The sequence below is a fragment of the Halichoerus grypus genome, chromosome 6 (genome assembly GCF_964656455.1).
Source record: "Halichoerus grypus chromosome 6, mHalGry1.hap1.1, whole genome shotgun sequence".
NCBI lineage: Eukaryota > Metazoa > Chordata > Mammalia > Carnivora > Phocidae > Halichoerus > Halichoerus grypus.
In genome coordinates this window covers 50,509,530-50,536,378 of record NC_135717.1, presented here as the reverse complement: position 1 = coordinate 50,536,378, position 26,849 = coordinate 50,509,530, and the positions used below count along the sequence as shown (strand labels likewise).

General features: G+C 42.0%; 1 protein-coding gene across 2 annotated transcripts in view; it reads right to left on the bottom strand.

Annotated features, from left to right (window-relative positions):
• CELF2 (CUGBP Elav-like family member 2) overlaps nucleotides 1-26,849 on the bottom strand; it is an 806,829-nt gene that overhangs the window by 499,872 nt on the left and 280,108 nt on the right. Inside the window, exon 1 of one of the 2 annotated variants that reach the window (XM_036112678.2) lies at nucleotides 5,510-5,594. The exons of the other annotated variant lie outside the window; for it this stretch is intronic. Within the exon in view, the coding sequence (XP_035968571.1) occupies nucleotides 5,510-5,562 (53 nt within the window). The 5' untranslated portion in view covers nucleotides 5,563-5,594. Of the gene's footprint in view, nucleotides 1-5,509; nucleotides 5,595-26,849 lie in introns of those variants that run through there. 2 annotated transcript variants of the gene reach the window in all.

Here is a 26,849-nt window from a genome sequence, read left to right as displayed (position 1 = left end):
ACATTGGGGAGGGTATGTGCTATGGTAAGCGCTGTGAATTGTGTAAGACTGTTGAATCATAGACCTGTACCTCTGAAACAAATAATACATTGTATGTTAAAAAAGAAGAAGAAGATAGCAGGAGGGGAAGAATGAAGGGGGGCGGAAATCGGAGGGGGAGACAAACCATGAGAGACTATGGACTCTGAAAAACAAACTGAGGGTTCTAGAGGGGAGGGGGTGGGGGGATGGGTTAGCCTGGTGATGGGTATTAAAGAGGGCACGCTATGCATGGAGCACTGGGTGTTATATGCAAACAATGAATCATGGAACACTACATCAAAAACTAATGATGTAATGTATGGTGATTAACATAACATAATAAAATAGAAAAAAAAATTTTATTCCATCACACCCAAGCTCAGTCATTTGCATATTGCCTATGGCAACTTTCACGCTACCTTGGCAGAGTTGAGTAGTTACAACAGAGGTTGTGTGACCCCCCAAACCCAAAGTATTTACTATCTTTGCCAACCCCTGGTCTAGATCATTCTCTTGTGTAGAAAGAATAAATTCTGCTTGAATAATAGGTACCTATCTGATTCTCAGAGAATTTAGAAATGTTCCATGTTATCAAATGCAGTCACACAACTGCATTTCATTAGAACAGGAATGAGAACCTGAAGATAAGATTATTCAACTGGGAGTTAGGAGTCCTTCATTCATTCCACATCACACAGCACGACCACTGTGATAAATACTGGCATCTCAGTGTGAACAAAATACATAAAGCCTTTGGCCTCGTGGAGTGTAAAATCGATGAGGGGGAGACAACCACTGACCACTTCATTCTTTCTTCATTAATTCATTCGTTATCTGTTATGTGCCAGGAAATATCTTAGGTACTGGTTATACACCAATTATCACACAAACCATCTATTCTAATGGGGGAACAGAGGGAATAAATAAGTACATATGAAAATAGCAGGTATTAGTAAGTGCTACCAAGAGAATATTAGTTGAACTACACGAAATTAAGATTTTTATTGGCCAAAAATTACTAAATACTGGCAATTGGATATAGTTCAGCCTATCAAGGAGATATGCTATCAAGTGACTTTGGGCAACTTTAAATTAGGGGGGTCAGGGAAGGCTTCATTGAGGAGATGGCATTTGAGCTAAGACTTTAATGACAAGCAGCCTCCTGCCCTGCAAACAGCTAAGGAGATTTCCAGGCCAGGAAAGAGAGTCCTTGATGCAAATATCCTAAGGCCAAATTAAGCTTGGCTTGTTTGAGGAAGAGAAAGCGGACCAGAGAGGGTGGAGGAAGATGAGCTGTGGGAAAGAGGGAGGAGGCAGCCTGGAGACGTAGTCGAGGGGCTAGGTCAGATGGGGTCTTGTAGGTCAGGATGAGGATACTGGCTTTTATTTGAAGAGTAAAGGGGAGGCTTTTAAATAGGAAAGTTACATGATCTGATTTATGGATTCCGAAGTGTTCTCATTCCTCTTGTGTGGAAAATAGGCCACAAGAGCATGAACGGAAGCAGCGAAATGCTTGAGGAGGTAGTGTGGAATTCTGAGCAAAACAAAACGACAGCAAGGAAAGGGGAGGAAAGTGGAGAGTCTGTGAGTGTCTGAGAGTTGAAATCAACAAGAGCTGGTGATCGTGAGGATGTAATTAAGAGGGGGAAATGAGGGATTGGGAGGATGCGTAGCTTTCGGATTTGAGTACCTGGCTGGATAGCCGCGTGATTCATAAGCCTGTGAACACCGGAAAAGAGCCAGGTCTTGGGGGAGATTATATGCACAGTTTGCAACCTTGAGTCATCTTTGGGACATACAATTGGCTTTGCTGAGGAGACGTCTGGGAGCTCTGAGGACAGGTCTGGGCTGAGCGTCTCAATTGGGGGAGGAGGGATGGGCATGGAAATGAAGGCGGTGAATAAGCCCCTCAGAAGATGGGGGAGTGGAGACAACTTGTCCTGCTGATGAGTTCTATGACCTCATTTATCACTTCATCTTCTGGGCTCAACTCTCTCATCTCTCAATGGGAGAGTTAAACTAGACTTGGGATTTTCTAGACTCTTCCACAGAAGTGATACAGGGGCTGGGCAGGGGCACCAGGGAGGCCAGGTATCCAGATCTCCGCCTGGTTAATTCCCCCCCAACTGTCAACTTTTTTCCCCCAAGAAGTATCAGTGAATATTAAATCTCATTTAATCATATGGCCAGGCTTGTTCCTTTTGTTGTCACTTCCTTTTTCCTCCTCTGTGTGCTAAGCATATTTTTTTCTTGATTTTTAGAGGATTTTGAATCTTTGAGTGAAGCTTTTGTGTTTGTGCTTTCTTGATGGTCAAGAGGGGAGTCTCCTTGGTGAAAATAGTTGGCGTGTGTTTTGGTGGAAGTGATGCCCATTGAGGTAGACCGTAATTAGAACAGCCAACACACCCTTCCCACACTTGATTTTTCCATTTGACAAAATGGACCTAGGCCGGAAGGACATCAAATATGCAGTTCTTGAGAAAGGTTTATGACCTGAACCTGGATGCCCCCCACCAGGTCGTATGTTGAAACACTGAAATGTGACGTAAGCAGATTTAAAAATTGTGCCCTGTGATCACTTTTCAGGAGCACGAGGTGTGGCAGAACCCCAGGTATGTGGCCTGGAGCAAACACCTGAAAATACTCCAGGTTATGTGGGTTTGAAAGCCTTTCCGCCGGTATATAGCAAGCATTCTGCTCATCTGTTAATCAGACAAGGGCAGCAATGGTGCCCCCTTTCTGCATTGTAACTGGGGCTCTCACACCTGGATTTCGGACATTTTACTGACATAACTCCTATCACACATAATGCCCTGTATGGCATTAGCATACACCTCTTCATTCTCCTGCTAGATTATCCCACTTATGAGGTCATGTTATATCTTTCCTCCTCCCACGTATGCTAGGCAGCCTCTTATTGCTGGCCGGCGAATGGCTCAATGAATCAGAATTAGCCAAAAGGATGCCTCATTGTACACAATTATGGAATTTAAAATGCAATCCATAAACACTAGCCCCTTTATAATCCCTTATCCCAGGAGAGGATTAAACATAGTTAAAAGCTGATGGAATAATGCTTACCAAGAAGAGGTATGGACAGAATTAACTTGGGGTACCCTAAGTGGTCAATGTAAAAATGTCGCTCTTTCTCAGGCCTTGCCAGTCCCAGTTTGTGAAGCTTTACTTATTTTAGCCACAAAGTCAACTTCAGTTATGTTAGGCACACATTGAGGGGAAAGACAACAGTATCACTGAGTTTTAAATGGGTTAAGACCTGGATCATTATCTAAAAAGGCCTTCGGAGGGCTGCATTGCCACAATTTGTAATCGGAGTCACACACATTTCTGAGCTAGGGTCCACCTTATACACTTGCACAATACTGTTAATAAGTTAATCACCCAAAACAATGTTTTTAAAAGCACTCTTAAGAAACATTTCAATTTTAAAAGTAGGTTACTAATCCAGTTAAAGAAGCACAATAAAATTTATTTGAATAGCTACATCAAAAGAACACTTACAGAAGTACTTTTCCATTTCTTGATTAAAAATAAAATTTAAACCTACAAACAAGAAAATATCACAGACAGACCCATAAAAATGTTTGTGCCCTTTCATCTAGAAATCTTGGGAATTATTTAATGAAAGCAAAAAGCTATGTGCGTGGATCCTTCAGTAACCTTTCTCAAATGTCACCTACTTCAGGAACCCTTTCCTGATGCTCCAGATGGACACTCTGCCTCCCTGGAACCCCAGGAATCCCTTGTCCCTTTCCTGTAGTATTTCACCTGGTCTCACCTGCTTCTCAACAATGAACTTCTTGCAGCCACCATCTGCATGATAAGAACCTTTCTCATCTTTCTTAGCACCCAGAACAGTGCATCAATAACACTGGGCTGCTAGCTCATGGGAGAGTTGTACCCTATGCAGTCAGAAGTCCTTTAAGGAATCTAAATACCATGACAGGTACATGAACAATAAATACTACATCCCATTATGTTGTCCTTCAGTAAGAAAATAAAAAACCTTCTGCCCTTTTCTTACTCTTCAGAAAAGGGAAATACTACCAACACATCACTAATAGCTTAAGCATAACTTTTCAAGAAATTTGTTTCCAAGTAAATGAGTTGAAAAGACTACTTAAAACACACACGCACACGCATACACGTATATAAGCTATCAGCACAAAGATGTTCATTGTGTTGTTGTTCATACAAATCAAGGACTGGAAACAATCTAAATTTTCAATGAACAGAGTAATTTAGTAAAATAAGGTACATCAACATCACGGTGCCTCATTAGTCATTGAAATTATGGTTATGAAGAATAGGCAGAAACATGAAAATACATTTGATATTTAACTCGAGAAAGGGCAGATTATAAAATGGCACATACTATATGATGTACATGTATAGCACAAAGTTCTAGAAAACAAGATGTATGATTTAAAATAAGGAAATTAAAATGAAGATGGGCCATTTTTTTCGTTATTTGCTCTTTCTATTATGTTGTGGGCTTTTAAAAAGAATACAATTAGACAAACACTAAGGGAGAACTCTTAAGAGGGAAATAAGTAAGGCTAATTAATACAAGATAAATGTCAGGAAAAAGAGGTCCCAGTAAGGTACACACTTCTATTCCTTCTTTGGGTCTTGGTTTGGTTCCAATGGAACCATGCTTGGGGAGTAGGTATTTGGGACAACATGACATCATGTAGAACGACTTTTGATAAAAATCCCTTAATTTAACACTTTCATATTTCAAAAATTGCCCAAAGTGGTTTTTTGCTGGGAAATAGCATTTGGTGTTAAGTGAAACCTAAAATTCCTCCTGAAGCCTACCAAAGGGGCCAGCTTAGACCCAAGTGGGGGTGATGCATGAGCTCTGCCCCTTTGCGCTCCTTGTGTTCTAATTTTCCTGGGCCTCTGAGAGATGAAGAGGTCAGAGTTCACCTTCTTAGGAGCAGTCCGAGAAGACCTCAGCTCATAAATTGTACTCATTCAGTTTTAGGGTCTGCTGAGCTTTTCATACGACTGGCTTTGCCAAATTAGACCTGGCCAAGAGGAGGAAAACGAACCCACGTTTCCCCAGACTCTCTCACAAGAGGAGGAGGAATACGGTTTTCTGGAAGAAGTCCGCCTTCTTCAGCCGAAGTCCCGAAGAGTCGGGCACATCCCTGCTCGCCCGGCCGGCTGAGCGCCCCGGGGACGCAGGCGCGAGCGTGGGCGCGGGGTCTGCGGGGAAGCCGGTGCGGGCCCCCCACTTCGCGAGCACGGGCCCCTCCGTGACCCCCCGCCCCCGCACCCCCTCCGGCAGACGAGGCCTCCCCGCGCCTCCGGTGCGCCTGGGCTGGGCGCGCGGGGCAGGAGGTCCGCTCGTCCCGCCGGCGGCCCGGCGCGGGCGGCTCCGACGACACCGGCTTCCCCGCGGGCGGGGAGGAACTTGGCGGCGAGTGGGACAGCCAGGGGAGAGAAAGAAAAGCAGGCCTACCTTAAAACTTTCCAGTCTCTGAGTGGCTCCAAGTCGGACATTAGGGACACCATGGTCTGGGGGCGGGAGGCGAGCGCAGGCCCGGGGTGGGGAGCGGGGCGAGGGGGAGCCGGCCTCGCGTCGGGCCGGGCGGCGGGGCGCCGGCTCTGCCCACTTCCCCGGCCGATAAGCGCTCGCGCGTCCCGGCTGCTCTCCACCCCCACATCAATCCTGCGCTATATTACTTCCCGGGCCCGGCTCATTTCTCCACACCACCTTTTAAAGCCCCTGTAATCTGCTCCAACTGATCAAATTTGACCTTTTTGTAGCCCACTTTATTCCAAGCACAGCTCTCGGTTAAATCTCTCTTTATTAACACCGTCCTCCTTGGCTTTCTTTTGGAACAAACACAGATCAAGCCTGAAGCCTCCAGACTTTACCAGCAATCATTTACAGATTACGGCAAGCTGCACGCAGCCTCCTCCTCTGGGGCACTCCTCCTGCCTCGCGGATTTTTGCTTTCATATTCCTGTCAGAAGACTGGTTAGGTTTCTTTCTTCGTGTGTGTGTGTGTGTGTGTGTGTGTGTGTGTGTGTGTTGGGTTCTGGGACACTCGTGTGTGTTTGTGTGTGTGTGTGTCTTGGGTTCTGGGACACTCGTGTGTGTGTTTGTGTGTGTGTGTGTGTGTGTGTCTTGGGTTCTGGGACACTCGTGTGTGTGTGTGTGTGTGTGTGTGTGTGTGTGTCTTGGGTTCTGGGACACTAGCATCCGGCTTAGAGCTTCCCCTCAGAGGCTGGAATTACATGACTGTTAGGATTTGTTTTTTTAAAATAATTTGGAATCGGGCTGCTAACAAGCTAGAATTTACTGTGTGTTTTCTGGCAGTGATTTTGCTACACCGCTTTTTTTTTCTTCTCCTTTCTTTCTTGTGTTTGTAAATAGCATGAGGGAGGGGATGTAGAATCTCTGACTGTTAAGGGAAAAGGGTGTGGGCTTTTCTCCCTCAACTTGTGTATCTTTTGTCCTTCCTTTAAAGCTGAACATCCTTTCAATGATCATCTGAAACTGTGCATAGCAGATTTTAGAAAATAAATACATATTTTGATATATATATATATATATATCTCAAGAGTAGGATTATTTTCCACTAGCATCTCTAGAGCATCTCCTCTCTGCTGATGTAGTTTCTTTGTGAGTGTACAGATTCCTTATTTTCATAAAGCACTTCCTCTGAAGCATGGTTTTCTGCTTTCCCCCAGTTCTAGCTAAGACTCTACAGCTGAAGCTCTTCCTCCTGTCCTAGCAGGATCTGGAGATAAAAGACCTTGAAATCATCTGGTACAGTGGGCTCCAGATAGAAAGTCTCTCAGGTCACTAAGATTCCTCTCAGAGCTGCGTGCCACATGAGCTTTACTTGATAGTCTCTCTTTATCCATCAAATTTCTCCTTTTCCTACACTTATTTTAAAAGGAATTTTCAAGATCATTACCATAAATGGAAAATCAGCTTCACTGGTCTAATAAAACAATTGACCCAGACACATAAACCAGCTAAAGGCACTGATCTAGGGCTTTTTTTTTCTCTTGGTTGAAAAGAGAGTTTAACCAATGTTAGGGGGTGTTAAGGAGACACTCACACGAACCAGGGACTTGCCCAACAAGGAAGAATAAAGATTTATTTATTTTAGCGGGGGGTGGGGGGCAGAGGGAGAGAGAATCTCCAGCAGACTCTGCCCTGAGCATGGAGCCCGAGATGGGGGGCTCCATCCCAGGACCCTGAGATCATAACCTGAGCTGAAACCAAGAGTCAGATGCTTAACCCACTGACCACCCAGCCACCCCAGGAATAGTAAAGATTTAAAGGGAACATGATACGATTCAAATTTTGTGAATACCTTACTACCTAAAATCATCAGCCAGGAGGAAGGATTCCTGTCTCTTGCTTTTAGGCAGAACCTACCAAGAAAGAAGATCTCTGTTCTTTCCAGAGTCTCTACAGGGAAAGATGTGGTGACAGCTATTGGAAGCATGCTGCTTTTATTATCAGGAAGTTTTCCTAGTCAACTCCAAATGCCCCCTCACAGCATTTTAAATCCGTTTCCCATCCCCCTTTTCTCGAAGGACTCCATCCTCAAAATATGCAGCAAACACTCAGCCAACATATGCTTGTTCTTCTACAGTCAAATATACTTTCCTTAATGGCTGGAAATGACTCTCTTCAGAAGTACAATCCTCTTTATACTGAAATTAAAAAGAAGTTTATACCTTTTACCCCAACTATTGCCTCGTTGGGGCTTCATGCTTCTTCCTGGGCTGTATTATTGTCCCACTGGGGATCTTGGGCCACAAAGTAATAATGTGGAACATGTACATAACACTTCTAATCCCCAAGGACGTCACCAAATGTGGGTGATAATAATAACATTTGTGCAGAGTGGGCCTCCAAAGGGTTTCAAAGGCTTAGATAATTAGTAACGTGTTTCTCCCTTTAGAAAGTTAGCAAGAGAAAAACAAAAGTTTATAATGAAATAGTTTCTGTGACTGTAACGGCATCATTCTTATATCATGAACCCCCCACACCACTGAATTCAGATCTGGGGAAAGACAGGGAAGGAGGCCTTAACTCTTGGGGTTGAGGGTTAATGGGTGAAAGGGGGAGGAACTTGGCTTCTGGTCACAGGACAAAAAGACAACAGCATGCTCATAAACCATGACATAACATTTTAAGGCATTAGTCCTTCCAAAAACTTTTTAAGGCGGTAGAAACTTTCCTCTGAAAAAAGTCTGCACCAAATTCAAGTAGAGAAAGAGACAATAGCGGAAGTTTATTACTAGGTAGAAGGAACTGTTCTCATTTCTTTCAGGGTATAAACTTGTTCAGTCCTCATAACTAACTTGTTAATGAGGTGAATTACCAGAAGCACCCCCATTTTGTTAATGCAGATGAGGACATTTGGGCACACAGAAAGTAAGCAAATGGCGGGAGCTCCCAGGGCTAGTCGCCCTTTGGGGGAGGGGTGGGACCCAGAAGGTGTGCCTATGGGACCCCAGGAACAACCATTGCAGGCATGCCCCCCCCTCCAGCAGAGAGGAATATTTGGGCAGAGAGCCTCTGCTCAAGGGTAGGACTGGGGCTGGGATCAGGTTAGGGATGGGTAAGAGGGGTTGCTTAAATCTCATGCTTTTATTCCTAGGGCTCCCTAGAGAGATCCTAGCTTTCAGGACACACTTTGAAATCCACTTCCTGGAAGTACTTGGTGACGAGGGAGATGAATGATCTTTTAAAGGTCGTATTTAGTCCAAAACACACAGAATATTTTGCCCTTTGCTTTCTCAACGCTGAGGACCAAGTGTTTCCTTACATACCTCTGGAGTAAGCCCACGTTTTCTATATCGCGGATTCCTTTTCCCCTTCCTCCAAGGACTACATTCCTGATTCTGAACAGCTTCGCATCAGATGGATCCTTCCTACTAAGAGAAAGCCCATCAGAGTGATTTGCTCACTAAAGACAGACAAAAATACTGCTCGGTTCAAAACTGGGCCAACGGGGGTGCCTGGGTGGCTTAGTCGTTAAGCATCTGCCTTCAGCTCAGGTCATGATCCCAGGGTCCTGGAATCGAGTCCCGCATCAGGCTCCCTGCTCTGTGGGAAGCCTGCTTCTCCCTCTCCCACTCCCCCTGCTTGTGTTCCCTCTCTCACTGTGTCTCTCTCTGTCAAATAAATAAACAAAATCTTTAAAAAAAACAAAACAAAAAACTGGGCCAACGACTCATCTGTAAGTCAGGAAAAGCAAGAATAAAATTTCTATACATAAAACACAAAGGTTAAGGTTACTTAGCCTTGCGCAAACTCAGGCCAAAAAATATAATCTTCCTCCATGTCACAGTATGAATTACAGGATTTAATTTGATCTGTGTTCTTTTTTTCATATTTTCATAAATTTGTGCCTTTAAAAACTCAGATTACTTTGTCGTTGCTTATAATGGCTCTTCAATAGTTGGCTCTTTGGAATGCTCCCTATGTGTTAAGAAAGAATCCAATCCATAAGAAGCAATATTCATGAATTGTCGTACTATTACCAGCGCAAGACTCAACATTCTCCTGTTCATATAACTAAGGGTTTTGTGCTATCCCTGCCTCTTTCCAAGTACAGAAACCCAAACCCAAATCCAAACAGAAGCAACCCCACAGTCTGTGCCTTTTCCATCCAAAGGAAACCCCAAGCCCCATGAGCCTGTGATCTCCACAGGTATTGGGCTTAAAGTCACCTGGAAAGCACATTGAAAGGCAGAATCGCAGTAGGGAGACAACAGCAGGAGCCCAGGAATCTGCATTTCACACCAGACCCAGGACCTTGCAGAAGACCCCGAAAAATGCTGAGAAAAAGTCAGCAAGCATAAAGTTTACCAGGTCATATAGCCTCTCACATGGGCGTAGTCAATGTCACTGGAGCCAAAGCTGAAGATCTGTGGAAGCTCATATGTCAGAGTACCAGGAAGCACCTGGAGGTGTGAATTAGCCAAAGAACAAAAGAAAACAGGCCTTCTCCATCAGCGGGATGTTAGACTAACTCCTGAAGAGAGGTTTGGAAAGCAGGTATGAAGTCTCAGGAAATTTCTCTCCCACAAAATGTCTAACTTCCTGAGAGTAAAAAACTTAAAAATTAAAAAAATAATAAAAAATAAAAGCACCTTCACTAGGGAAAAAAATACACATTTTTAATGTCCTCTTTTTCATTCTCTGTTTGTCTCTTGATTCCTAAGAATATGATTATCCTAAATAATTTTTTTTCTTTTAGGAAGTCTTGCTTTACACTTATTTGTTCCTAATTCTGTTACTTCCTGATAAAGATTCTTTCCCCTTCTGTTTCTCCCAGGCTTTTTTTTTCTTATTTGCCAGCTCTTAACTTCTCCTCAAGTGGATAAGTTCCCTCTGTCCCTATAAGAAACTGAAATGACTAATTGGAAATGCATTCATTCTACTTCTGTGAAAGCAGCTTTCCTGGTCTTGTTGATGTGCTAGTGTTTTAAAGTTGGCAGATGGATCGAGCCCAGAATCTCCAGCACTTGTTCTTGACCCTGGAAATAGGATCCAGCTTTGCATGCTTTACATAGCAAACCATAGTGTGGTAATGATGATAGACAAGGGTTGCCAGATAAAACATAACACACTCTGTTAAAACTGGATTTCAGAGAAACAACGAGCAAATTTTTAGTGTGAGTATGCCCTCCCCAATAGGGCATGGGACATACTTACAATAAAAAAATTATTTGCTCCCCCCCACCACCGAATGCCAACTTTAACTATGGGCCCTGTGTTTTTATTTGCTGAATCTGATAACCCTATGCTAGATTGATTCTTAAATAAAAATAGCAAGATTACGGTGATTATTATTTTTCATTTCTGGTGGTCTATAAAGGCATCCTGATGTCATTGGGTAGGCATCAAAATGCATTTATTTAAAAGTTCTTAAAGCTTTTCTCTTGTCTTAGTTGTTATAAGCCAAACATAAAAAGCCACATTTGAGACTGCTTTTTCAACAAAGCAGAGATATGATTGAAGTATGCTGGTATCTTATTAGATATTGGATATCAATATTGGGCATTAGGAAATGCCACCCAGCCGTCTTGTCTTAAGCCTGGCTAGTTGAATGCATTTTTAATTGGTGGTAGCATTGATATGCTCAGATGGACTAAAGCTGACGTTTTATAAATTGGGCAGCATCTTTATATTTATTTTATACAGAGTGACTTGGCAGTTAACACAGCTGCTGTGTTTTGTTTTTGTACCACACATCAGCTCCTGCTGGAAGAAATCTGTACTTGAATAGTTAACCATTAATCTTCAGTTATATAAAATGTGTATTGTACATATCCTCACTTTAATGATGTCTGTAGAGACGAACTTCCAAAGATGGTCGGTTTTTCTTCTTCTTCTTTTTTTGATAAATGAATATAACTTGAATGGAATTTCAAGTGCTTCCATGTTTGGCTCACAACACCTGATGCAATGGAAAGCCTATGAACAGAGACGTGTGTTTTGTTGCTACGTCAATGGCTTGAGAATTACTATTATGGGACACTAAAAAAAAATTGCTATTATTTATTTTGTTAAAATTCTAAAGGGTCTCTAAAGAGATAGCTTCGAAACCTGCTAAGTATAGGGAAAGGCCAAACATGTTATTCAGGGTCTACGTATGTACCAAATATTTTCTACTGATGCAAAGGCCCTTCTAGCAATTGGGAAGGAATGCTTTTTTCATTTGGAACCTTAGTCAGCTGAACAGGAGGGCAAAGTGGATTCAAGCTGGGGGAGGGGAGTGTGGGGTCTTTGCCAGGCATATTTTACAAGTGAGAAAGGAAGAGAGAGGAGACTCACACCCAGCCCGCTGCTTTTCATGCCATGCAAAGGAATCAGAGGCCAAATTTGATACATACAGTGGGAATGAAAGGAAATTCAAGCTTTAACTCCTATATTGCCATGGAAGATGAGATTTTCAAAGCTGTGTAATGTCCTTCTTTGAATTCCCAGTCTGCTTTTGTTAGGATTCATGGCTTACACCAAAAGGGACAAAGGAATGCCCAGAAAAAGGATGTATTGTTCAGACAGTCCCCAGGGCCCAGGCCTGGGAATAAAACCTGCAACATGGATCTTATAATCTTGTTCTGTTTTTCTTGAAATGGCAGTTTCAGATTGCTCTGGTGTTTGTGTGCTTACAGACAGGACTCCTCATCGGTTTTTAAAAGGGAAATCTGAGTTTTTGAGACAAGGCAAGCCCAATGGCCAAGTTGCCAGTCAATGAGACAGTGTCAATTTCTGCCCCTGGGGGAGGACTGCCTGACCAGGACTATTGCCCTTGAATCACTAGGAAGAAAAGATAAGCTTTGCATCATTCTCCCTGAATCAAACCCCCCTTTTTAAATTATTGAATTAATAGACATAAAATTTACTCTACATAACTGCTATGCTTGTGTGAACTCTTAACCCTAATTATTATAAACTCTGTTTACAATTTGTTACAAACAATCCACAGACCTGCACTGCTCTGCTTTTCAAACACTGAGGAGTTACTGATGCAAAGTATGCTACAACAATTCTAAAAAAAAAGAAAAATTTAGATACTTTTAAAGAGTAATTTTAGGGTCTGTATTGAATGAATAGAAACTATATCCATTTATATTGTTGAAGAAACAAAAAAAATGCACTAAACTCTTCTAGTAAAAGATTAAAAATTAAAATCAATTAACTTAATAGCCAATTGATGCCAAAGATTCCTTAAGTCACCATTTAATGAGAAATTTTAAAATCACTTATAATTACATTAATGCTCTAAAAATTGGGACTCGAGCTCAGTGAAAATAATTCTTTGTTGACTGACAAGTTTGGAAATTACTAACTGCTTATGACACAGCTCCAACTGGTTCCTCTAATTCCTATTTTATTCTTCATTAGAGAGAGGAAAACAAAACACAGCTGCCAGTTTGCCACAATTTAAGATAATCTCAATATATGAAAATCCAAGTGTACTGCCCAAAGATTATGTTTAGATTACAAAATATTGTGAAGAGTTCCTTAATATATTTAATTTCCTCTAGTGTACGTAAGCATTTCCTTAGATCACTAAACAGCTGAGACACAGTTATAGGTAGAAGGGCCTAGAAGTGAAAATTAGAGGAAAAGTGTGTTGATTTAACAAACCTATAGCACTTACTATGTACTAGACACTGTTCTAAAGTCTTCGCAAAAATTAACTCACTAAATCCTCATAACAACCTATGGGGCAGATATTATTTCTGTCTTCATTTTACAGGCATGGAAACTTTTTAGGTAAGAGAGAGGGTAAATGATCATTGTAGGGTCATAGCAGAGGCAAGATTTGAAACCCATTGGTCTGGCTTTAGAGTCACTCTCATTCTGTACATGGCGGGTATCTTGTAATTGACAATCAGAAACAAGTGTAAAGCATTTTAAAGTCAAAATGTAATTCAACTGGATGATTAAATTAATGAGCATGGTGATTTCAATAAGACTTTCCCATGAACATATCTAACTCATAGATCAAGGCAGAAAGCAGAAACCATAGGTTTGTTCTTTTTTTTTTTTAAGATTTTATTTACCTATTTGAGGAGAGAGAGAGAGAGCGCATGTGCACAAGCAGGGGGAGGGGCAGAGGGAGAAACAGACTCCCCACTGTTGGGGAGCCAGAGGCAGGACTCAATCCCAGGACCCTGAGATCATGACCTGAGCCCAGGACAGATGCTTAACTGACTGAGCCACCCAGGCACCCCACCATAGGTTTATTCTTAGATCTCTGAAGATGAACTGATCATCCATTACCTCCCTTTAAAAACCACTTCTCTCAGCGTCCTTTCTGAGTGAGATAACTATAGTAATATAATGACCACTTGCTTGCCTTTGTAAACATCCATCCCTAATTGGTCCTATATAGGAGGAAACAACCCCTGCTTCAACCCTCATATATGTCATTTATACATACTCTACCAGAGCAAAAATATGCATATAAAATCTCTATAAGAATCAAGAAATATAAGTTAAAATACAATGAGATACAGTGTTTTACCCATTAAATTGGTAAACATCTTTAAATGGTTATATGTAATGGTAGAATGAGGTACAATTAAATGGGCCCACTCATATATGGCTGGTGAATGTTTAAACTGTTGTCAAGAAAGCCATTTGGTAATAAGTGCCAAAAAATTTTTTTAAAAATATCCTTACTATTTGACCCAGAAATTTCACTTCTAAAGGTTTTTATTTTCGAGATTTATGCAGAAGGATATTCATTGCAATACTAATGATATTAATGACCTATTAGAGGCCACCTAAATGTCCAACAATTTAAGGTACATGAATATGTTGTAACTATGTTACAATGTTTGTAACTACAAAATGGGATATTATGAAGCCATTAAAGCCATGCTTTGGTGGAATAACTCTGAAAACCTTTCCAAATAAGTGAAAAAATGTAGGACATAGTACGTTAAATATAACATATTATCAATATTTTGTGTTGCTACCAGGGATTGGAAACTCAACTGCCAACAGTCCACAGAGGCATCCTAGTGAGTGAAACTGGCAAGGAAGAGGTCCACTAAAATGCAACAATCTTCCTTTCTCCAGTTTTTCTGGAATATTCAGTTTTCTTTCTCTTTTACCATTATGTTTCCTCCCCCTACCACCCATCTTTCTTTTTCCCACTCTTATTGAAGACCAGACACAGAAAAATCTATCTATACTGTACACATGTGTAATTACTCGCCATGGAAATTCAGCAATATTAAGGAACAGCACACAGAGGAGTGGGAGCGGCTCGCTAGAGAGACGAGCCTCTGGGGGCAGGAGTCCTACCCAATCTATTCTTGCCGTACCAGGTGGAGCCCACAAGTTACCCCTTCATTCAAGGATGACAGAAATCTTACTTTTTTAGGTGAATTCTGATTTGTATGGTTGACTTAAGATTTTACACACACACACACACACACACACACACAGAGCGAGGACCAAACAAAACACATTGAGAGACTTCAAGTTTGTGACTTCCAGTATCCACACTTATGTGCAGGAATGCAAAAACAACTGTTAAGAAACATATAAAAATACAATGACTAGCATCATTTTGGATGAAATTGGGTGCATCAGGGGTGGTACAGCTGTAGACAGCTAGCATAACTTCAATCGTTTTATTTTCTTTTACATGTTTGCTATTTCCTAAGTTCTCTCCATGTATTTCTTTTTCTCTCCATGTATTTCTTTTTATAATCAGAGATCTATGACCTCCTCTTGTATTACTGTATCTATTTAGTAATCCTTTTGGGAGATATAGAGTAGTTTAAAAAACATGCATGGCCCTATTTTGAAGTTTGTCTCCGATCTTACATTTCTAGGTATGTCCACACACCTACGTGGTTATAGATCATGTTCTTATTCATGAAATCATTACTTCTAAGCTGTCAGAAGCTTCTTTGAAAAACAGGGGTCTAAAAATTTGTCTCATTTTTTTTTTTTTTTACTCCTATGTGGCTTACTCCTGTGATTTTCTGCTTAAATTCAGCTGCATTTTTCTTTTCTTCTTCAAATCACATCCAACCTTCTCAATTATAGCTAGGTGATGTTAAGCTATTTTCTAATCTAGTGGTGAAGACCTTTGATGGTAAGATGTTGGCAGTTCACCGGCCAAAGTGCCTTTTATTTTTTAAATGATTAGGACATTCCATAGCTGTTTGGACAGGCGTGGCTTTGGGAACAGAAAAGACAGTTTTAAGGTTTAAGTTAGCACTGCCACCTCTGACGCATGCTTCTCTGGACAGTCACCTTAACAAAAGGGGATTAAAAAAAGAAAAAGGAATGTAGCCAACAAGTACAGTACTCAGTCTAGGAAAAAAAAGAATGTAACAGGCTCAGGCGATTGAGGGTTAGGATGAAGTAACCGGTGAAAATGACAAAACCCTCTCTTTCTGTTGGACAAAGCATGCTTTTCACAAAGCTCAAAACGAATTAATTGCGGAATTATGGCTGCACACATACGGTAAACTTTACTCACCCCGAACGCCTCCGGGTGTCTTCTGTTTAAAGGGTGAGGCTTCTTGGAAACAAGCTTGTTTGACCATTTCTCTTGTTTATAGAGCATGCATTTTACGAAAATTGGGAACACAGAGAGAAAAATCTGGATTTCATTTTTAACCAGCCATTGTTTTTCTAATTTCTCTATTTTCCTGAAAGCATATTGTATTTTTTAAAGTATTAAATAAAAAGAGAAAATGAAAATTGTTCACATTATTATAGAATAAAAACAAGTGTATCCTAGCCATTAGGCTGACATTATTCGATCAGGAAATAGAGTAATTCATTCTCAAAGGAAGGCTTGATAGAATCTTTAAAATGAGGTGTGTGTGTGTGTGTGTGTGTGTGTGTGTGTATGTGTGTGTGTGATATCAAACCTTAAGGGCTTTCTTTCCACTGAAGCATTAAAAAGTGAGAATTCTGATTTCTTGTTGACAATGTTTAAATGAATATGTCAATTTACAATTACAAATGCAAAGGGAAACTTTTTATAACTGAATATTTAACATATATTACAGTTATAACACAAACTACATAATGTGGTTCTTGCCCCATTTTGGCCATGCTTCTTTTCTACAAAGGAGGGATCTCAAATCACTCACCTTAAAACTTGAAAATAGTTTTCTGAGATGGTGAATTCTCTGTGAAAATGGGGGTAGATTATTCTATGGCCTTTCCTTTAATGTCTATGTGTGTGTTTTAATAACATAATCCTTACAGGCAAATAAAGATCAAAAGGAGTCGAAGGCAAGTATTTCCTGTAGGGGCAGAGGGTGCAGAGAGGTTAAACCCACTATGTCTGTGATTTTCACTTTGCTTAATTGTAAAATGCTTCTTGTTCCTATAGCACCTTTGACCTCCATGACCCCCTGAAAATAAGGCTAGGCCATTTATTTCCTGTTAACTTGATTTCCATTCTTTGAGTTGAATCACAGAGTATAGAAAACTTGTCAGAGCAGATTGAGAAATATAGAAATATTTCAAGGGTTTCCGCTCTAACTTCCTTTTAAAAGAATTAACCTTTTACAGTTTTTTTTTCTTTTTCCAGATGAATCACAAGCTGTGACTCAAGACTTCTCATCATCCAGATCTAAGTTTTATGATTGGCCAACTGTATGCCTTTGTGATGTCGTGGTGTAGGGCCATTTTTAATACCTTTTCTAAATACCCAACATGACCAGAAATCTGTAAGTAGACAGTCAAAGGAAATATTTATTCCTGATAACACTTAATATGGGCCAGGCACTTTATATACATGATCTCTTTTAATGCTCACATAAATACTATGAGGTATGGGGCACCTGGCTGCTTCAGTCAGTGAAGCTTTTTTTTTTTTTTTTTAAAGATTTTATTTATTTATTTGTCAGAGAGAGAGACAGAACACGAGCAGGGGGAGAGGCAGGCAGAGGGAGAAGCAGGCTCCCTGCCGAGCAAGGAACCCGACGTGGGACTCGATCCCAGGACCCTGGGATCATGACCTGAGCTGAAGGCAGCCGCTTAACCGACTGAGCCACCCAGGCGTCCCCAGTCAGTGAAGCTCTTGATTTCGGCTGAGGTCATGCTCTCAGGGTCCTGAGATGGAGCCCAAGGTCAGGCTCCGCACTCAGTGGGGCATCTGTTGCCTTCCCTCTTCTTCTCCCTCTGCCCCTCCCCCCGCCCACTCATGTGGGCTCACTCTAAAAAGAAATAATTAAAATCTTTAAAAAAAAAAAGACTATGAGGTATGTATTATTATCACCCCTGTTTCACAAATGGGGAAGTGCACAGCCATTAATTACATGGCGGACCACAATCCCAGCTCACGTGTGGCTGACTCCAGAACCTATGCTTTCCCAGTGGTTTTCAATCTTGGCTTGGAGCTTTCACATCTCAACGTCCAGGACATCCTCCAGATGAAATCGAAATGGAATCTCTGAGGGCGGTATCACCCAGGCATCATCAGTATTTCTAAAACTTCCAGGTGATGCTAATGTGCAGGGTGGGTTGATACCATTGCCCTACAGGGATTTTCCCTTCCTTTCCTCCTTCCTTCCTCCCTCCATCCTTTCCTTCTTTCCTTGCTCCCTCCCTCCCTTCCTTCCTTCCCTCCCTCCCTCCCTTCCTTCCTTCCAAGAGAACGCACAAGAGCACAAGCGGTGGGGGAGGGGCAGAGGCAGAGGGAGAGACAGAATCTCAAGCAGGCTCCACGCCCAGCATGTAGCCCAACACAGGGCTCAATCTCATGACCCTGAGATCATTACCTGAACCAAAATCGAGAGTCAGACGGACTCTTAACCCACGGAGCCACCCAGGCACCCCTAGGGACTTCTTTATTGATCACCACAAAAAAACAAGGGTTGGCTGTAATTCAAACTTGAGCCACATGCATAGGGAAGTTTTACGAATCTTCATTTTATATTTGAGAGTAACCCTTCATAATGGTTTCGGTGTGCAAATACGGTGGAATTTGACTTGAAAAATTTAAAATTATATAATTAGGCACTTTCAACTTCCGCTGTAAGCATTCACGGATCCAAGCCTGACAATATGAAATCAGGCAGTGGAGGTGAGGGTACAGGGAGGACAGGTACCCACACATCAGCCTCCCATACAGGTGATGTGGGTCCACGTGTGTCCAGCTAGATATAGCAAGCCATCTAAACCCCAGAAACCTTCCCAAAGGCAGCAAGTTTGAGATCATGACCTCCCATTCTTATTTTGCTTGAGAACAACCCCTGCTGGAGACTGAAAAGATTCTTGCTCAGAACTTCAGCTAGAGGGCATTTCAGGTCTTCCAGAAATAATAATGTATTAGTTTCCTGGGGCTGCCATAACAAAATACCACAAACTGAGTAGCTTAAACAACAGACATTTATTGTCTCACAGTTCTGGAGGCTAGAAGTCTGAGATCAAAGTGTCGGCAAGGCTGGTTCCTTCTGAGGGCTGTGAGGGAGAAGCTGTTCCAGGCCTCTCTCCAGCTTCTGGTAGCCTCAGGCATTTCTTGGCTTATAGATGGCTGTCTTCTTTCTTTACGTGTCTTTGCCTCTGTGTTCAAATTCCCCCTTTTCATAAGGCCACAGTCATATTGGATTAGGGGCCCACCCTAATGACCTCATCTTCACTTGATCACCTACCAAGACCCTCTTTCCACAGGTCCTGGGTGTTAGGAACTTCAGTATCTTTCAGAGGGACACAATTCAGCCTGCAACAAATGCTGTCTGCCAATGGAAAGAAGTTATCACTAACTAGAAATTGCGAAAATCCCCAATGAGAGGAAATTTCTTAATTTTTCCGAAAGAAGATAAGAACTATACCTTAAACATGTATAGCACTTTAAAGCTTAGAAAACATATTCTTAGACACTAACTCATGACCCTCACAGAGGCCCTTTAGATTTACTAAATAAATGAAAATCAGAGAATTTGATTAAATACTTTGGGGCCACATAACTAATAAGGCTGGTGGGAGAGGTGGGGTCTATGGTTGAAGCTGTCATCCAACCCCACAATCTACTGCTGTCCCCAAATAAATTAGAGGTCCAGCCTGACTCATCACAGACCATGAAGCATGATGGCTGAGAAACCTCACATTGACTGAGCTGATGTCACAAAGAACCTGAATGGTCTGACCATGAGAAGGCAAGAGAAGGTGAAAATATTCTCCCTCATGGAGCAGAGCATTCAAGATGAGACACTGAGGGGAAAAAAGGAAACTCAATGCTTCCCATAAATACTGGTTATTGACAAGGGGAGAAGGACACTGAAGACTCGCTCTTTCAGTAAGTGGGTTCATTTTCACAAAATGCTTTCTTTGATGGAATGCTTGATTTCTTAGTGTTTCTGTGATGACTCAAGAAGAGTAGAATGTTTTATCAACCATGCATGTTGCTTCTTGAAACATGCTGAGCCCCCAGTGGAACAGTTACTCAGAGTCTATAATAACCTCAACTTAATACCCATTCACAGGGGCACCTGGGTGGCTCAGCCGTTAAGCGTCTGCTTTTGGCTCAGGTCATGATCCCAGGGTCCTGGGATCGAGCCCCACATCAGGCTCCTGGCTCCTCAGGAAGCCTGCTTCTCCCTCTCCCACTCCCACTGCTTGTGTTCCCTCTCTCGTTGTCTCTCTCTTTGTCAAATAAATAAAATCTTAAAAAAAAATCTTTTATTCTTATTCTTGACAGATATTCATATGTACAGAATTTGGGTGGGACTGGGGAGCTCCACAAAATGGCTCTTTGGCTGTAGACTCTATATTAAAATACAACAAAACAAACAACAAACAAAAGAGCCAGAGTATTCAAATCATATCAGTATATGTCCAAAGGTAGGATTTAAAAGGCACTTTCCTTAAAGAAAGTGTGCTTATCCCTCTTGAGAAAAACAAAACAAAGCAAAATAAAACAAAAACACAAAACCCTCTCCTATCAGAGATACCAGGACTAACCAGGTATGAAGGGTCAGAACCTACCCCTCTCTCCCTCTCTTCGTATCTTATCTGCAACCAGCTTCCCCTCTCTTCCTCTGTAGATCATTACCTCCCAATCCTGACCAAAATTTTCCTCCAGGGATCCACCAATATGGGCCTTTGAGTGGGATATCTGAGACTAGAAGGTTGTCAGTTTTCTTAAATATTGTTCAGGCCAATGACCATTTTACAGAAAACAACAACAACAAACAAAAGAGCCATGTGCTTTGCAAATGTCAAATCCTTATTCAAGCCAGGGCCTGACCTGAGGAGCAGTGGGCTCCTCTATTCTTTGGACCCTTCCATTCCACCTTTACAAAACTTCCAGTCTCTCCTTCCTTCTCCTTCTTCCTGTTCCTCTCATCCCTTCTCTAGACTCTGACCCCTTGCTCCAGCATGGAGCATGGCAGTAGGAAGCTTTCTGTTAGCAAGCACTGGTCCCAGCGCTCTTGCTACAAATTGAACAATTGAGGCCATCTAGAAAGCACTGGACTCAGTGCCCTCCTTGATGCATCTTTACACTTTTTGTGTTGACCCTCAGTGGAAATAGTGTGTATCCAAATTATAAATGGGGGAAATCATTAGCTAGGCCTGATGCAGCAACCAACTGGTTATCAAGACCTGTTGTCTACCTTTACATCTAAGCACAAATGTCATCTCCTCCATGAAGCCTTCCTGGACTTCCAGCAAGAATTTTAGTTGTTCCCTCCAGTGTTCCCATTGCCCCATATATGTATCTCTACTAGAACCCACTGCTCCATAGTTCCTTGTATCTTTGTCTCTCTCCCCAGCAGACTGAGATTCACAGTTAATTGTGACTCATTTTTTATTCTAAAACATGTATTCATTTATTTATTCTTCTCACATATATTTATTGATCACCATTATTAGTCAGACTCTATGGTCTGAGCAAGGCATGTTTTGGTCTAGTTAGAGAGATAAACAAATAAATAGGTGATTACTATTCAGAATGAGTGGAGCAATACAAATCTCAGTTTATAACTCAGATGTGGAAGGAATATGTCTTTATTTTTTCTTTAACTTGGCTTTATTTTTTTTGAGTTCCTATGTCACCAGGGAAGCTCAGCTTTCAGTTAATGTATAATTTCTCCCCCTTTTCCTTGCTTTAGTCTAAGTTCTGGGAGCTTATAATTTACTAAGGTTTTGGAGGCAGGAGGGTCACCTGATGCTTAAGCATCTGTGTAGATATGTGCTTGTTTGGACATCCATGCAGAAAGGCAACAAGACATCTCACATTCTCACCTACCTGGCCTCTCCAGGTTGTATGGCTTTTTCTCTCAGGTCATTGTAGTGCTTAAGATTCCTGTTGAATCTTCCCTGGGAACTTGACCTCACCAGGCACTATGCCCAAGAAAATAGGATAGATCCTTCATGCCCCAACACACTTGATCCCTCTTTCTTCTCATAAACTCAATCATAGTTTTGCTCCTACTATGCTGGGATATTTTCAAAAAATGGAGTCTAGGATTCCTTTCTGCTGGACCCAGATATGCCAATATCTACTCTCATCAGGAAGCAGATTTTTTGGGTGGTGGTCTAAATAGGGAGGGGGATGCTTTCTTCTCTATTTCACTCAAAAAAAAGTGGTGGTTGGTGCTACAATAGGAGCATATGAGAGGGGAAAACTGGGATTGGAAGTAGGGCATAATTTGGTGAATTCTTGCAGGAGGTAATTCTAGGCTGAGACCTGAAGTTGTCAAAGAGAAAAGAGGTGTAACCCAAAGACTGGTGTGTAGGCAGAGAGAAGAGCTTTGAGAGAAGTGAGAGGAGGGGTGGCCAAGGGACTGCCAATAGTTTGTCATGATCAGGGCATGGACTTGGAGGCAGGGAGTGATAATCAATTTGGAGGAGCGTAGGCAGCAGCCAAATCATGGAGGGTTTTGAAGTCATGCTTAGGGGTATTGGTTCATCCTCAAGGAAAAGGGGCCTGGGGTGAAGGGCCACTCACAGATTTTTAAGTAGGAGATTGTGTGATTGATTTGCACATTAAAAATACCAGCCTGTGGGGCGCCTGGGTGGCTCAGTCGTTAAGCGTCTGCCTTCGGCTCAGGTCATGATCCCAGGGTCCTGGGATCGAGCCCCGCATCGGGCTCCCTGCTCCACGGGAAGCCTGCTTCTCCCTCTCCCACTCCCCCTGCTTGTATTCCCTCTCTCGCTGTGTCTCTCTCTGTCAAATAAATAAATAAAATCTTAAAAAAAAAAAAAAAAAAAAATACCAGCCTGAGTGCAGTTGAGAGAAACAAGACCTAGGGAAGTGAGACTAGTTAGGTAGCATGACACTGACAGAGGCAAGAGATGTGAGAAGGTCAAATCAGGACAGTTGTGGAGCAGGTAGAGGAGAGTGGGCATAATGGAAAGATGCTATGAAGGAAGAATCAGATTAAACTGAGCCAGTCATCAGATGTTGAGGGTGATGGAGAGAGAGGAGTCAGGTATGACGTCTCTGATTCTAGCTTGAGCAACTTGTTAGATTGGGTGGTATTCTTTAAGACAGGAAGTGTAGAAGGAGGCACTGCTTTGGAGAAATGCTTACAAATTCAGTTTGGGATACAGTAAATTTTTTGTACCTGGGGACATCCATGTGAGGATGTGAAGGGGCCAGTTGGACACACAAGCTCAGAGCCTGGAAAAAAGATCTGAGCTAAAGACATCATTATCACAGAGTTGTATTTGAAGCATGTGCAATAGAAGATATTTTCCTGGTTGGGTGTGTAAAGTAAGGAGGAATTAGGGCCCAGAATACAATACTGAAGAATAGCAACCATTAAGAGTAAATGGAAAAGAGAATCCCACAAAAGAGACCGAGGAGTCAGGGAAGGGCAGAGATGAGGAATAAAATTCTAGAGAGAGGGTGTCATGGAACTCAAGGGAAGAGAGGATTTTAAGGAAGAAGAGACTGGGTGATTGGGCCAAGTGCCATGGAGAAGAAGAGAAGAGAATGGGTAACCTTCGCCATATCACTGTCAGAAGAATGATGGAAACAGAGCCAGAGGCCAAGGAGCAAGTGGAACAGAAAGAAGACATCATCAGATCATCTGAAGCTCCCGCTTAAAACTCCTCATTGGGCTCCCATCACATTTAGGATAAAACGTGAAATCCTCTACAGGACCTAAAAGGCCCCCATGATCTGTTCTTTGCCCGTCTCTACGATTATATTGTTCCTACCTTCTCCCTTGACCACTCCTAGAGGCCCCAGGCCTCCTTTCTGCCCTTCAAACACACCAAGCTCATTCCTGTTCCAGGACTTTTGCATTTTCTGCTCCTTTGCTCTAATGTGCTCCCCCAGATACTTTCAGGCTTGCCTCCTTACATTTTACGTCTCAAGTCAAAACTCACCTCACCCCAAGAGCTCTTCCCTGAGCAATCTAGAGGGCATGTCACCACCACCCCACCCATTGCCCCCCTTTACCACACAATCCTATTTTAGCTTCTTTATATTATGTATCAGTTCTCCACATTTGCATATTCATTTATTTGTCTGTATTTATTTTATGTTTTCTTCCATGAAATGTACATTCCTTAAAGTCAGGGACTCCATCTACTGTGTTTGAAATTATATTTCCAGCACCTAAAGCAGTGCTGAGTAAATGTTCAATGACTATTTCTTGGTTCATTGAAAGTGTTAGTGACATATAAAGAACACTTTTAAAAAATTACCAGGCAGGAGCTCAGGAAGATAGTGGAGTAGGAGGACCCTGAGCTCACCTGATCCCACATTTACAACGAGAAAGCACCCACATCCAAGTCAATAAGCTAGAGAGTGACCCAAAGACTCGCAGAACAGACTCCACAACTAAATACAGAGAAGAAGCTACATCTGAAAGGTTAGGAAGTTCAGAAACCAGAGGGCCTGAATTCTCTAGGTTTGTAAAATCAGGGGGACATGGAGCCTGGAGCTTTAAAAGTCAGCTGACTCAGCACCTGGTGAGCCAGGAAGGCAAGTGGTAGCTGGGTTGCTGCCCTTAAAGAGACAGCAGCCTGCCCAGAGAGGCAGCATAAAAATGGCAGTTTACATACACAATGCCAGAACAAATGGGTGACAGACCTGTTCATATTGATTTTGGATCATGTTGAGGGTTCTCTGAAAACAAGGGAGCTGGTAGGTGCCATTTTCTTTTTTTCTTTTTTTTTTTTAGATTTTATTTATTTATTTGACAGAGAGAGAGACAGCGAGAGAGGGAACACAAGCAGGGGGAGTGGGAGAGGGAGAAGCAGGCTTCCCGAGGAGCAGGGAGCCCGATGCGGGGCTCAATCCCAGGACCCTGGGATCATGACCTGAGCCAAAGGCAGACGCTTAACGACTGAGCCACTCAGGCGCCCCTGGTAGGTGCCATTTTCTTTCCCTGACCCCCAGCAAAAACACAGAGCCACCTGTGGGAGGCAGTGCTGCCCAGATACTTGCTACCTAACCTGCTAACAGTGACCACATGCACAAGTTCTACTGAGGACTTGCCCACTCCAAGCCTGCTGGCCTCAGTGCTGGGCTCAGGCAAATTTTGTTAAGGCCACTCATGTACCCCACTCAGCCACCAGGTGCACAGTTGCCACCCCACGTGTTGTGCTCAGCCTCATGCCCCTGGCCACCCTGGCACACATCCCCTGGCTGCCATAGTGCCTCCAGGGATCCGGCATAGGACTTGTGGCCCAGTGCAAATTTTGCTAACACCACCACCCTGCTCTCAAGTTCCCCAGTGGGCACGGCCCCTCACAACTGGCCTGCCTGGATCTCACTAACACCACAGAGAGCAAGCACAGCCCCCAACAGGTAGAGTCAGTGCAAATGACCGTACTGAAAGGAAAAGTGACTCAGACACAACACCCATAGGATACTCTCCTGAGTGCCAGGTTCTGGTGAACAGGGGACACTGCACTGAAGGGCACCTCTTCTTCATAAAATCACTACTTTCAAGAGCAAAGGACACTTTCCTAACACACAGACTTCCTTAACACACAGAAACAGACACAGAGAGGCAGACAAAATGAGAAGACAGAGAAATGTATGCCAAATGAAAGAACAGGACAAGGCCACAGCCAGAGATCTAAGGGAATTTAAACAATGATCATAAGGTTATTCACCAGACCTGAGAAAACAGTGGAAAACATGAGTGTGACCCTTAACACAGAGATGAGGAATAACAGCAGAGATAAAGGGCTCAATAAATGAAATGAAAGCAGGATGGAGGAAGCACAGGAATGAATTAGTGACCTAGAATACAGACTAATGAAAGTAATCAAGCTGAACAAAAGAGAGAGAAAAGAATTATGCAAAATAAAAACAGACTTAGGAAACCCAGTGATTCCATCAAATGTAGTAACTTTCATATTATAGGAGTCCCAGAAGAAGAGAGACAAAAGAAGGCAGAAAATTTATTTTAAGAAATAATAGCTGAAAACTTCTCCAATCTGGGGATATTCAGATCCAGGAGGCACAGAGAATGCCCAACAAAATCAACAAAAGCAGGCCAAACCAAGACATATTGTAATTAAATTCACAAAATATAGGTGATAAAGAAAAAAAATTAAAGCACAAGACAAAAAAGTTATTAATTTATAAGGGAAAAATCATAAGGCTAGCAGGAGATTTTCCAACAGAAACTTTGCAGGCCAGAAGAGAGTGGCATGATATATTCAAAGCACTGATTGGGAACACTCTGCTGCTAAGAATATACTCTATCCAGTTAGGTGATCATTCAGAATAGGAGGATAGAGTTTTTCAGACAAACAAGAACTGAAGGAGTTCATGACCACTACACCATCTCTGTAAGAAATATTAAAAGGAACTCTCGGAGTGGAAAGGATAAACCAAAAGTGACAATATAGAAGTAGGAAACACAAAAGCAGTAAAAAAAAAAAATTTTCTGTAAAACACCAGTTAAGGAACTCTCAAAAAAAGGATATAAAGTATAACATATACCTAAAATGTGGAGAAGAGAGAAGAATGGATTCAAACTTAAATGACCATCAACTTAATATAGACTGCTATATATAGAAGAGGTTATATACAAACACATTGGCTTTGAATGATATACTGGACCAGATGGACTTAACAGGTATATTCAGAACATTCCATCCGAAAACAGTAGATTACATAGTTTTTTCAAGTGTACATGGAACATTTTCCAGAATAGATCACATATTAGCCCACAAAACAAACCTCAACAAATTGAAGAAGATCGAAATTATACTATGCATACTTTCTGACCACAATGTTATGAAACTAGAAGTCAACCACAAGAAAAAATCCAGAAAGAGCACAAATAAATTACTACTAAACAATGAATGGGTCAACCAGGAAATAAAAGAAGAAATAAAAAAG